The sequence below is a fragment of the Pimephales promelas genome, chromosome 14 (genome assembly GCF_988280905.1).
Source record: "Pimephales promelas chromosome 14, fPimPro1.hap1.1, whole genome shotgun sequence".
Lineage (NCBI taxonomy): Eukaryota > Metazoa > Chordata > Actinopteri > Cypriniformes > Leuciscidae > Pimephales > Pimephales promelas.
In genome coordinates, this window is record NC_142782.1 from 12,686,687 (window position 1) to 12,700,195 (window position 13,509).

Consider the following 13,509-nt stretch of genomic DNA (forward strand, 5'->3'; position numbering starts at 1 on the left):
TCAAACCTGCAGCCATTTTATTTAAATAACCATGAAGATACTCCAAGAACAAAACATCAATCCAACAAGGAGAAATATAAATGTAACGGCTCTTTAGCACAACGACAACACCGGACATCCAACAGAGGAAACCCAAGGACTATAAACACAAAAGTGAATGAGGAAATAAACAAAGCACAATTTATCCACAACTATAGAAACAAATCAGGAAATGGAGAAAAAACAGAGAAAAAAGAAACCAGAGACAACACAACAAGCTACATTACATTTCAATATAAGAGTTCTCGCAAATAAAGGCAAGTACACCCTCTCCCACGTGGTGCCAACTGGTGCCGTAAACACAGGCAACACCAAAGTGGATTGAGGAGGTGGTGATGGATGCAGGGGAAAGGAAACAGGACTAGGACCCCCAAGAGGAGGAACACCCAGTTCACAGTCCACAGCAGGTGGAAAGCCCTGACAGAGCCGGAGAGATTGAGACCCACGGTGGAGCCTTACGCCGAGTTCAGACTGCATGATTTTAGCCACGATTTTGGCTCGCCGACAGGTTTTGAGAAATCGCCGACAAATGGCCAAAATCACAGGCAAATCGGTGCTCGTTCACGCGAGTGACAATCACGCAGTGTGAATGAGCAAAGACGCGAACTGAGAGAATCACAGACGAGTCGCCGACGCCCGTGAGATATCTGGAATGCTAAATATCTGAACCTGTCGGCGATTCAAAATCCTGCTGTGTGAAAAGTGTTTTGACTGAAAACTACATCGGCGATCACCGGCAGCCAGTGAGAGAGCAAGATACAAAGCAGCAGGGAGTTCGGGGAGGAGTTACAGATCACATATCAACATGATATGGCATTGTTTCATAAAAAAAAGCTTCTTCACGGTCTATTTGGACACAATAAATGGAAGAAAAATTAGTAGAAATTTGGCAGGAGCACTCGTGTCTGTTTGACGTTTTACCAGCTGGACCACAACCGGGTCGGAAAAAAAAAAGTCTCACGTGAGAACTCCGGTCTTGCACGTGTGGTGTCGCGGCGTTGTTTCCTTTTCACATCTCACGTGTGTTTGTTGTGGAACGTAGTTTGCGCGCAGCGTGCTAGACAGAGTCTGTTGACGATTTTTCCCATTGTAAAGTCATGCAGTGTGAAACCTTCTGTCACCGATTAATCGTCCAGTGTGAACACAGCAGTGACTGAATGCTGGCCAAGATAGTCATGCAGTGTGAAAGAACATGCGACCCGACTACTTTGAAAATCATGCAGTCTGAACTCGGCATTAGGCGATGTAATCAGGGGAAAGCTAGGGAGACAGAGGCAGAGTCAGTGAGGCTGGAGACTAAGGTGGAGCTGAAGGGCTGGAGAACCAGGTTGATATAAATAAATATAAACTGAGGACCGATTGTGGTGCTGGGAGCTTGGAAGACCAAGGCTGGGCCATAGGGATGAAGGTTGATGGCAGAAATGGAGGGACTGAGAAACCCGGTGAAGCCGAAGGATTAAAGGGGCCAGGTATGCCTGGAAGTCTGTGGTGTAGCCTGGGTGACATCAAAGACGAGGGGCCTGTTTTCATATGGTGGTGGTGGTGATAAGACAGCATCCAAATGCAGTTTAATGACAAATGTAATCCAAAGTCATAGTTCATACCAGGCAGAGGGTCAAGGACATGTAATGAGTACAAACACACATACAATCCACGAATGGATAACAGGTACAAGGAATCCAAGAGTTAAGGAACACAGGACCTGCTCGGGAATTCTGACAGAGAATGCTAAACAAACAAGACTTCATAATGAATGCAAGACAAAGGCCATAGAAATAGACAGGGGTAATGATCAAATGAAACAAGACACAGCTGCAACAGATAAACTAAGAATAAGCAGAGAGTTCTAGGAAATGAAGTCTGGGAGTAACAGAGTTAATGGTGACAGTGAGGGACGAGGCTGCCTTCTGCTGGTACATACGTAAGGCACAAGGTACATAAGGTATGACAAGCCATGGTGGATGAGCTGAGGGAGTTAGAAGCCACAGTGGAGCCAATGGGTCGAAGAGGCGAGACAGAGTCATGGCCTAAAAGACCTGATGTGGAGCCAGAGGGTCAGGATTTTAGAGTTGAACTGACTGGCCTTGTGTGGCCTAGACTATGGTTGTGCCAGAGGGCAAAGGGCATAGGATAGGAAAAAGGCGGAACCAGTGGGGGAGGGGGGGAATCCCCCCCCCCCCGCCCCCGGGGAATTTTCGCGGGTGCGAAAATCCTGGGAATTCAGTGCTTAATTATTTTTCAATTCTTAATTCTAATCAGTCAAACACATAAAACACATCTCATTATTATAGTTGACAATGATAGTTCTAGAACACTTCTAAAGGACCTCTGGGTTGAGCATAATGCAAACTGACCACAACTGGTTCCTTTTACCACCAGGCCAAAGCAGAAATAGAGGAAGCTTTACAGGAGTACTTGAAGTAAACCAAATAAGACATGTTCTGTGAGTCATAAAGTGACACTGATGTACCTGTGTGTGTAGTGCTGTTTCACCCACAACAAAACATGAATCACTTAAGATATGAAGGACCCGGTGAGCATGAAGAAGGCCTGATGACAAAGGGGGAAAAAAGAGGATGCAGGAAGGCATGAAAATGGTACTTGAGGAAGGAAAGAAATGATAACAGTAAAGCGTGATTGAAAACTTAGTCAGAATAGCATGAAGGAGGTGTGGAGTGGGATGGAAACTATGACCGACTGCACACTGGCCTGCTGCCATGTGCAATATTAAAGGAAAGCATTTATTTTTTGTCAAATTTGTTTTTCGGTTGCCCCTTACTCAGCCCACCACAAACCTTCTATGCATTTAGGACACTGAAGCCTCCATCCCACTTCCTCAGGCTTACTATCTCTACTGATCAGTTGTGAAGGGAATTGAGGAAGCTCCACACTGTGGCAGAGCCTGATATAATCAGCCTCAGGGAGCTAAACAGTTCTGCGGGTTTTCAAACACCTGCTCTCTCTCCTTCAGTTAGATAAAGGTGCTTCAGCTCTGGAACTGACAAGGATGACATGCACCAGGACCCTGGTGGAATAAATGCTCTCAGATCATAAAGACCTTTGAAGGGCTGGACCTGAAATGTCTTGAATCGCTAGTCGTCGGCTTAACTCATTTCAGCTTAAAGGTCTGGTGTTTATGCTCCACATAGACCCACATGCTGCCCACTTCACATGGGTTTATCAGAATTTCTGTAATTCTGCATATTCCCCATCATAGGGGATTATCACGCTGATACGTAGGACTTCCGGATTCAGTGATCTTTGTGCACTGCCACTTCCGTTGAATCACCGATCTCGCTGGCGAACTGATGACGGACTACACTAGGTTTATTTATACGGCATCCCTGGTAAATTAGTGTGATTCACTAAAGTGCCGGCTGCAAACAAACGTGCTACCTTGTTTTATTTTAAAGTTTTAATCCAGTTCTTCCTTATACTCAATTCAGTCGGGAATCCATGAAAACTTACGTAGGGTAGGCATTGTTGGTTAGATTTACAAAGTGGAACAGAGCAGTGACATAGCCTTCGTCTCAGCCATTGTTGAACTGCTTCGGAAGTGGACATGCACAAAGTTGACAAATCCCGGCCATGAAACCCGGAAGTGTGATAATCCCCTATTGGGCTAATACTCCCTTGTGAAAAAGAAGTTTGATTAATTGTATTGATTGTTCCCTTGAAGTGTACTACAAAAACCTGTACTTGCAAATGATATATTGTTACTGAAATCTAAGTGTATGAGTACACTTTCATGACTCTTTCTTAACACACTTAAGGACACTTTAAAAAAGGGTTTTACTTTAAAGTAATTTTTTTTTTTTTTTTTTTAATCTTTTGTCATGCTTTATAAAAGTGCACTTATTGTGATTTGTTGATTAACATACTTAACCTACTTAATTTTATCATTTTAACTGTTGTGTGTTATTCAATATTACAATTATATTGCAATTTCATTTAACATACTGTAAATTCTTGTCAGTACTTTTTAAAAAGTGCGCTTTAATCACATTTCAAAGACAATAGAAGAAATTATCGAATTCAAATTTAAACTGTGAAACATGATCATTTAATTGTAAATAACACACAATTAAGTGTTCAAAAACATTAAATTCATTACATTCATCTTTTGAAGTATACCTGTAAGTACTTGCTGAAGTGTACTTTCTTTGTCAAAGGGTCTGCACGTTGATCCTATACACACCATAAATCAGTCATGAATTGTGGTTCTGACATGGAATATACTAAATGTGACGCAACCTGGCCACACAAAGGAAAGTGAAAAGCGAAAGGGGAAGGCAAAACATTAAAAATTAAAAAGCAGATTATTTTGATGTCATGGACTGAAATGGGCTTTGAAAAGCAGATTTTAAAACTGTGGATTATAGAAAGGCAAAGGTGCTTAGAGGGAACGAGTGCAGTGCTGTTTTAAATTCACTGAACAAGAGCCAAACTGTGGAAGTCAGACATTATGATCATGAAATTAAAAATAGACAGTGTAATAAACTTGTAAAAGGCTTAATTGCTAGCATTGTAAAGGCAGCAAACAACTAGTTAACTAGTTCCTATGAAAAAAGAAGTATGTGCACTTGTAGTGTAGGCCTACTTCAATTCTTAAGTATACATTTTTTAAAACTGTATATCATGCTCAGATGATATTAATGAAATAAAAGCACATCAAATGGTGTACACTGTTACGACTGATTCTTAACACACTTAAGTACTTAAATAGGCCTACATTTGTAAAGGTAATATAAAGTAAAATATAATTTTAAATGTTATGTAATAAAAGTAATATATATTTAAGCAAATTAAGTACTTTATTATTTTATCTTTAAAAGAATGTTAAATATTTTTCACAAAGGATGCTAAGCTAAACGACATAGGATAAAAAAAAGGCTCATGTTGCAATCAGAAAAGCTTTACTCAGCTTACACATTTTGCTCACCATTAATTAGCATTTTTTTTGTCTTTAATGGCCTGTCTATATATAATATGCACAACGTTGACATGATTTTGATACATCTCAGCGGAAAACGTACTCGGTTCTCTCTAGAAGAGGGAACGAGTACGTTCTCGAGTACGTTATCTTACGAGCGTAATATCAGTGCAGTCTCATCCCAAGACGTCATACAACTGATGCTTTTTACCATACAGTCTGTGCGCAAAGGCAAGTCTGGACGTCAATATCCGCCATACAGTCTGTACGTCAATATCCGCCGTTTTAGGGTACCCTTAAACGTCGGTTAGATGACCTTATCTAATCCTAACCCTACCCCAGACCTAAACCTACCCCGTCACCTAACTGATGTTAAATGTAAAGCGTCAGTTGTATGTAGGGATGCAGCGATTACCGGATTTCTCAATTAACCGCGATTTAAAACGTCACGGTTAATTAATCGTAAAGACTTTGCTACACCGTGTATTCTGCACAGGCAACTAACACAAAACAAAAACAAAGTTACACCAGCGGTGCACCAGCTTAAAGTGCTCATCAGTCACTATAGCAGAGGGACTAAGCAGCGACCCTCTATTTCCACAGGAAAAAAAAAACGCCTCAAGTCAGGATTGTGGGAGCATTTTGCGTACACAAAGAATAAAAAGACGTAATAGAAGACATAATAGAAGACGACGGATCGTCTGTCTGCAAAATTTGCCGTAAAAAAGTTTCCGTTTTTATTATTTTCGTTAACAGCATTTTTTCACTGACAAAAACGAGACTAGAAACTAATAAAAACTAGATGCAAATGTTAGATAGTGATGATCTGGGGAGCGATCCAGTCAAAACTGATGTCCTGCGTGTGTGATGCGCATATTTGTAACGTTACTGTTGGTGTACCATCCCAGATAGCAAACTGACATTGAATCAACGTGGAAATATGATATAGAAACAACGTTGATCTCACATTGTTTTGCTCATCGAATTAACGTTGAACCAACGTCAGACGCGTCATTCTTTCAAAACTAACGGAAAATCAACTTGAAATCAACGCGTTGTTTCAACGTTATGAAAGCAAACCAATTTTCGATTTTCATTTCGCTTTGAAGAATGCCGCGTCTGACGTTGGTTCAACGTTAATTCGATGAGCAAAATCAACGTTGTTTCAATGTCATGAGAGACGTCGTTTCCACGTTGATTCAATGTCCGTTTGCTGTCTGGGATGCGGTGCCAAAACATGTTAAAAAAATGTAAACGTCTGGGAGAATGAGTAGAGCAGACATACAGTAGTCTATAGATCTGAATTAGAGTGACGATGCAAAAAAAAAAGAGCTGTATTCGGTACGGTTTTCTGTGGGCACAAACCCGACCCGACGCATGCAGGCATGCTCATAGACACATACAGCGCGCGGGTACTCAAGCTCTCTTTCGTGTCTGAATAGACGAATACACACAACATTATGTCTAAATGTCCGGTTTGGACAGTATTCATGTAAATGTCGGTTACGTCTTAAACAGTTGTGAGTGTACCGTGTGCATCAGTGCATTTGGATCCGCATATCATTGGACAAGATCCGACGTATTAAAGCGACAGTGTAAACCTAATGCGGTCTGTGTCCTTAATATTGATCAAGCAACAAAAGAAAAGAGAAAAGCATTCAATGTTTGTTAATAGCTTTAATAAGGATTAATTATATTCATACATATAAATATGTCTGCTTGAAAGAATAAAGAATGATATATGCAAGTAGTTATAAAGAAAGCATATATCATTAATTGAAAAGAAGACTTTGTTTTACTTTAAGTAAAGTGGTTTTATTTTGTTTTGTTTTTGTTATTGTTTCTCATTTTATAATTTGTACCATGTTGTGGCAGCAATAAATAACACAATAAAATCTAGTGTTGAGTGTTCATGTGATATTATACATTGGTAGTGTTGTGAAATTAACTGATGCATAATAATCGTGATAATCGTTAAACCGTGATTATTTCTCAGACAATAATCGTACTTACAAAATCTGTAATCGTTGCATCCCTAGTTGTATGACGCCCCAGGATCGTCATCTAACTGACGTTTAAGGGTACCCTAAAACGGCGGATGTTGACGTATGGTCAAATTCAAAAGCGATGACGTCTTGGGATGAGACTGTGTTAGTAATATCGTAATATCTCTTAAAGCGCATAATATCTTAGGTGAACACAGTGCAAAATGCAGTGCGTGCTGGGAACCAGCACCAAAGTCCCAAGGGCACGTGGGACTTTGGTGGCCTCATATAGTGCATAATGGCCTCATACGGGCCTCAAATAGTCATACGGGCCTCATATAGTGCATAATTACCAAAGACTCACAAAAAGTCTGAGAAGAGAGGCTTGAAGCGTCATTCCCAATAAATTAGCGTCCTAACTTAAGGGAGCTAATCAGATCAACAGAGTTCCACACAGCCAGGGTGAAATGTTCGGCCTGAACTGGGTAACGGTATGGGTTTTACTTTTGCCAATGGTGTAATTTTATCAATCAGCGAGCAGTGCTCAAACGGTTGTAGTATTTTGAGCTGAAGAAACGGGGCAGACAATACTAATACTGATTTTTAGACCGAAAGTAGTTTATGAGGCTGGAACCTCTAGGTTATAAAACCTTATAAACGTAGATAGGCCCAGCCTGCCGCCATACAGTACATATATCCTGCAAGGTAATCCCGCTAGACCAAGCCCACGACGAGGCAATGCCTCTTGTGGAGTGCGCTCTAACACCTAAAGGACACTTCAAGCCTTTAGACATGTATGTCAGCGCTATGGCATCAACTATACATCTGGATAGGCTCTGTTTCGATGCGGCTAGTCCCTTAGCACGTCCGCTGACTGAAACGAAGAGCTGCTCAGTCTGTCTGAAAACAGACAAGCACGACACATAAGCTCTTAATGCCCTGACTGGGCATAGGAAGCTTTTCTTTGTTGTAAACCAGCAGGGCAGACATGGAAATAACCTGAGCCCTGAGCAGTACCTGAGCCCTCCATTAAGGATGACCAGATCGTTCTTCCCAAGTGACTGGCCAGTTGTGGGTTTTGTAAACGCCGCTATGGCCGCCACATAAACTTTGTGCGTGGATGGGGTTCTGCCCTTTCTGCCCTTAGTGTAAAAAGGCCAGCCCATTCTCACCCCCAAGGCGTCACTTAACTGACGCCTTGGGAAGCATTTGGACATGCTTCAATATCTGACGCTTTAGGCGCCCTTTAGCGTCAGTTAGATGACGCCCTAGGTTCGCGTGTACCCTACCCCCACCCCATACCTAAACCTAACCGCGTCCTCTAACTGACGCTTTCCTTTAGCGTCAGTTAGATGACGCCGTAAGATCGCGTCATGTAAGTGACGCTAAAGGGCGCCTAAAACGTCAAATATTGAAGCATGGTCAAAGGTGACGCCTTGGGGTGAGAATGTGTTGTGTAAACTACAAACTGTTCAAAGGGCTTTAAAGGATTCCTGGCGATAAATAACAGCCCATTCTCACCCCCAAGGCGTCACTTAACTGACGCCTTGGGAAGCATTTGGAAATGCTTTAATATCTGACGCTTTAGGCGCCCTTTAGCGTCAGTAAGATAACGCCCTAGGATCGCGTGTACCCTACCCCCACCCCACACCTAAACCTAACCGCGTCCTCTAACAGACGCTTTCCCTTTAGCGTCAGTTAGATGACGCCGTAGGATCGCGTCATGTAAGTGACGCTAAAGGGCGCCTAAAACGTCAAATATTGAAGCATGGTCAAAGGTGACGCCTTGGGGTGAGAATGCGTTGAAAAGGCAGTGGAAAGAATAGCTATACGAAAAATACAAGCATCGGCTACTGTCTTTTGTCCTACTCTTGCCTCTGCAACTGTGCAAAACCGGAGCCATTCAAATAGACAGCAGGGCAGAATCAGCAGACCCCCTCAGTATGCAATCCCCTCTTTGATATCTGTAATAGGCACATAGATGCTCAGGGTCTATTCTGGGGATTGTAACAATGAACCAAATGCTTCTGTTATAAATTTTACCACACAGCACACTAGATGTCAAAGATTAGACTCTATCTTAATCTGTAAACCAATCTTTTTCTCATTATTCCTTATTACAGTGTGAGTCTGCTGGGGTTGTGGGATGGTGTGTGTCAAGAGAGCCAGAAGTAGGAGTTTCAGCCAAGATTAGAGAGAAAACACACTACAGTCATATAGGAACAAATGCACGAGATAAACCTAAAAGTACGACGATTAAAGCATTGTGAGACCAAGGAAATAATTGACTTTTATTTAGGCTTCACAATATATCTATACTATATAAACCTGATGGCATTTTTAGTTTCTGGTGAAAACATTGGTGAGGTGACGTATTGATTCAGCGGTGACAAACGAAATTACAAGGTGATGAATTGTGTGTTTAAAGGTCATAGGGTCGCAGGTCAATAAGCAGGAAAATGCTGTGAAAATGAAAATGTATGAAGCAGGAAGCATGATTAATTAAACTAATACATCAGATTAAACCGGGCAAGCTAAGAGGCAGGATTTCCCTTGGCCATTTAATGAACATTCTCCCACATATAATTATATTACAGAAGGCAGGGAAGGTGACATTACAATCCGCACTACAATTTAGAAATTCACGCAATTAAAAACAGTGACGTATTTATAGGACACAAGAGCATCGTTCAGAACCTGTGAGGGTGTATGTTGCGCTACTTCCGAATAAACCGATCAAGGGTTCCTGTGATAAAGGATGTGCGGCTGAAAGCGGCAGTGTAAAAATAGGCTCAGAACCGGGTTGTTGCTATGGAAGAGTATGTAGAAGTCCTGGAATTCCTCACCCCCCACACACACACACTGATACTCAAGGAGTGCTGCATGTTGATACGCTGCTGTTTTTCTTTACAGTTGTATCTATCCACCCTCTTCCTGTTCTTTTCTCTCAGATGGACAAGTTGTAACGACTGGAGTAATTGTACTGTACACAGCACTTAGTTTGTGTGAGATGTGAAAAAAGCATTCTGTAAATTCTGAGAGACAAAGCACTCTTACAGAGAAATGAAAAATTTTAAACTGAATATGCTTATGTTTTAAATCTGATAATACCAGTACAACATCGTTCTTTAGTATTGTATGCTAATGCGATGACGTTGATCTTATATGTAAGCAGATCCAGTGGGAGCAATGCTGACAAATTGCAAATGTTTTTACTTGATGTTGATTTTGATGAATACAATGGGATGGCATACTGTAATTTTATAAATATAAATAATAGTTTTGTATTTATTTGAAACCTAACAAACTTTTTTTTTTTTGCTTAAAAAAAATATTTTCAAAAAAATAAATAAATGCCATTTGTTTAGTTTTTTTTTTTATGTAAACTACTATTCATAAATTATGTAAACTACTGTTCATAAATGCTCACCAAGGCTGCATTCATTTGATTAAAATACAGTTATGATAATATTGTGAAATGTTATACAAATCTAAAATAACTAACTAGTTATTTATTGTAAGATATATTTTAACATGTATCTTATTCCTGTCATGGCAAATCATTAATCCTCAGAAATCATTATAATATGCTAATTTGGTGTGCATTGCCTAATAGTTTTTGTGGAAACCATACGTTTTGTAGTTCCAGTAGTTTTTTCAGGATTCTTTGATGGATAGAAAGTTCAAAAGCATTTATTGGAAACATTAATCTTTTGTAACATTTTAAATATCTTTAATGTCACTTTTGACCAAATTAATGCATCCTTGCTGATAATAATAATCTTTCTATTTCCAAAACGTTCACTGTAAAAAATGATTTTTTGGTTAAGTAAATACTAGTGAAAAAACCCAATGTAATTTACTTGAAAAAGTTAGTTCAGGCAAGAATTTAAAAAACTAAGTAAATTCCATATCAGTACTTATTTCAAGCGGGTATAAATGAAAGTGTAATATCAACTCAATAAAATTAAGTAAAATTTACTCAACTTTTCTGATACTGGGGTTCCCATCATGCACTGGACCTTGAATAATTAATGAGGTTCATTTTTCACTGGTTTCCAGCTGTATTTACACTGTTTTATCATTGATTTTTGTTTTCAGTATTAGTAAATTGCCATTTTGTGACATTTCGAGTAAATTTTTTGCTTAAAACGACACATTCAAACACAAAAACGATCCATCAAATGTTACCACCATTGTGTATTGTCTACCAAGTATTTAGGTGTTTGGATTCACATAAGGCTTAAAGTCTGACATGATGTATATATAAATTACTTAGATGACCTAAGTAAAGAACATACTATAAATGACTAATAAAATTCAAGATAATTGTTTTAGTGAAGTGTAATACAAAGGCAAAGGAAATCGGTATTAATCAACCTTTTACAAGTCGAGTTAAAATTACTTATTTTTTGTAAAGTTTACTTAATTCCACATTCCAAGTAAATTTAACTTAAAGATTTCTAATTAAAGCTACTGATAAATATGTTTAGGTTTTTACTTGGCAAATATTTGTAAATTTACTAGCATTTTCTGAGTGAGATCGTTTAGCAAGGTTTTTTCAAGTAAATCCTACTCCAAATTTTTTACAGTGTTGAATGGTTGTGTACAACAACTTTATGTTTTATATTTTGAGTGTCCAAATACATTTTAGGCCTTCTTACTCTATCTCAGATTAACAGCAATGTTTAATTCATGTATGTTCACAGGAGATGCAACATCCAAGGAGAGCAGCCCCTTTATCAACAGCAGCACCAGTGACGTAGAGAAAAGCCAGCAGTATGATGGGAAAAACATGGCTCTGTTTGAGGTAGTGCCGCACTGCTAATGAGTGTTTAAATGGGTTACATACAGTATGAATGTAGGCTTACACTTGTTTGTATGTGTGTGTTTTGTAGGAGGAGATGGACACTAGTCCTATAGTGTCTTCTGTGCTGAGTAGCCTTGCCAACTACTCCAACCTGACGCAGGGCAGTAAAGAGCATGAGGAGGCTGAAAACAATGAGGAGGCGCGCAAGAAAACTGTGCAGGTGACAAAAACACTTCCATTATCTCTACACACTGCCAATTCACTATACCGAACCTTTTTTGGATGAATAAAAACCTGAACTGAGCTGGATGATCACTATTGTCTTCTGTAAAGCTGCTTTATCACTAAATCAAATTTGTTTAATAATTGACAGATTTTGCGACATCAACACTGTTATTGAACTGAACTGAATCAACATTGAACAGACTTGAGCTGAATAATGACAACATTGTCGTCTTAGAGCTGCTTTGCGGCAGAATTTGTGAATATTTGAAGAAAGTTGCGTCAATAATTGTGTTATTTTTCTGTTTAATGCTTTAAAGATGCTTTGAGACAATTTGTATTGTATAAAGCCCTTCATTCCATGGTCTGCCTGAATACTTGATTCTGATTGGCTGGAAGGATTTAAACAGATATAAAACAGTTGAACGCACAAGTAGTTCCTGTAAGTTTAATCACTGATCAATATGAATGTGGTGCTTTCTTTTCACACACACGCATACACACACACACATCACTCGCACACACTCGAGATCACTCTATGCACACATAGAAACATCCAGGAGCGCACAAGTTCAACACTGAGTCTTTTATTATTACAGTAAAATAGCTTCCCTACAGTATCTGTATATTATGTTTCTCAGCAACAAGAAATATCTCTCACTCTCTCAATAATTATCAAATAAATGCTATAATTCATCCATTAAAATGTAATCTTACCACACTTTATCTCTGTGTCTGTCTTAAAGGAGTAGCTCACTTTAAAAAAAAAAACTTTTGCTGATAATTTACTCACCCCCATGTCATCCAAGATGTCCATGTCTTTCTTTCTTCAGTTGAAAATAAATTAGGTAAATAAGGTTTTTGATGAAAACATTCCAGGATTTTCTCCATATAATGGACTTCAATGGGAACCAAACGGTTCAAGGTCCAAATGAGAGATTCAGTGCAGCTTTGACGATGAATAAGGGTCTTATCTAGAACCCTTCGAGTCATGACTCGAAAAAAGATTTGTTCATTTTGATGAACGAGTTTGAACAGGAGAGTCACGAACGCTCATCACAGAACAGAGCAAGGCGAGCATTTGTGCTTATAAAACTTAAACTTTTTTATTTATTTTTGAAATGACCGATGGTTTAGCTAGATAAGACCCTTATTCATCGTCTGGTGTCGTTTAAAGCCCTTTGAAGCTGTACTGAAACTCTCATTTGGAACTAGAACCGTTTGGTTCCCATTGAAGTCCATTATATGGAGAAAATCTTGGAATGTTTTCATCAAAAACCTTCATTTCTTTTCGACTGAAGAAAGAATGACATGGACTTGGATGACATGTGTGTGAGTAAATTATCAGCAAAAGTTTTTTTGTTTTTTTTTAAGTGAACTACTCCTTTAAAGCCAGCAGAATGCTAGATCTAACAAGCCATAACTGACGAAAATAACAATAATTTTTACCCTTCAGGTCAAACATTGTGTTGCAAACATCAATTACAAGTCAGTGCTGGCAAATGACCATGGTCAGTCTT

At 39.3% G+C, this 13,509-nt stretch overlaps 1 protein-coding gene across 1 annotated transcript in view; it reads left to right on the forward strand.

The window, feature by feature from the left end:
- Nucleotides 1-13,509, forward strand: part of slc12a5b (solute carrier family 12 member 5b) — a 100,140-nt gene that overhangs the window by 34,414 nt on the left and 52,217 nt on the right. The window contains exons 2-3 of the mRNA XM_089119435.1: nt 11,667-11,767; nt 11,856-11,987. Of these exons, the coding sequence (XP_088975561.1) occupies nt 11,667-11,767; nt 11,856-11,987 (233 nt within the window). The remainder of the gene's footprint in view (nt 1-11,666; nt 11,768-11,855; nt 11,988-13,509) is intronic.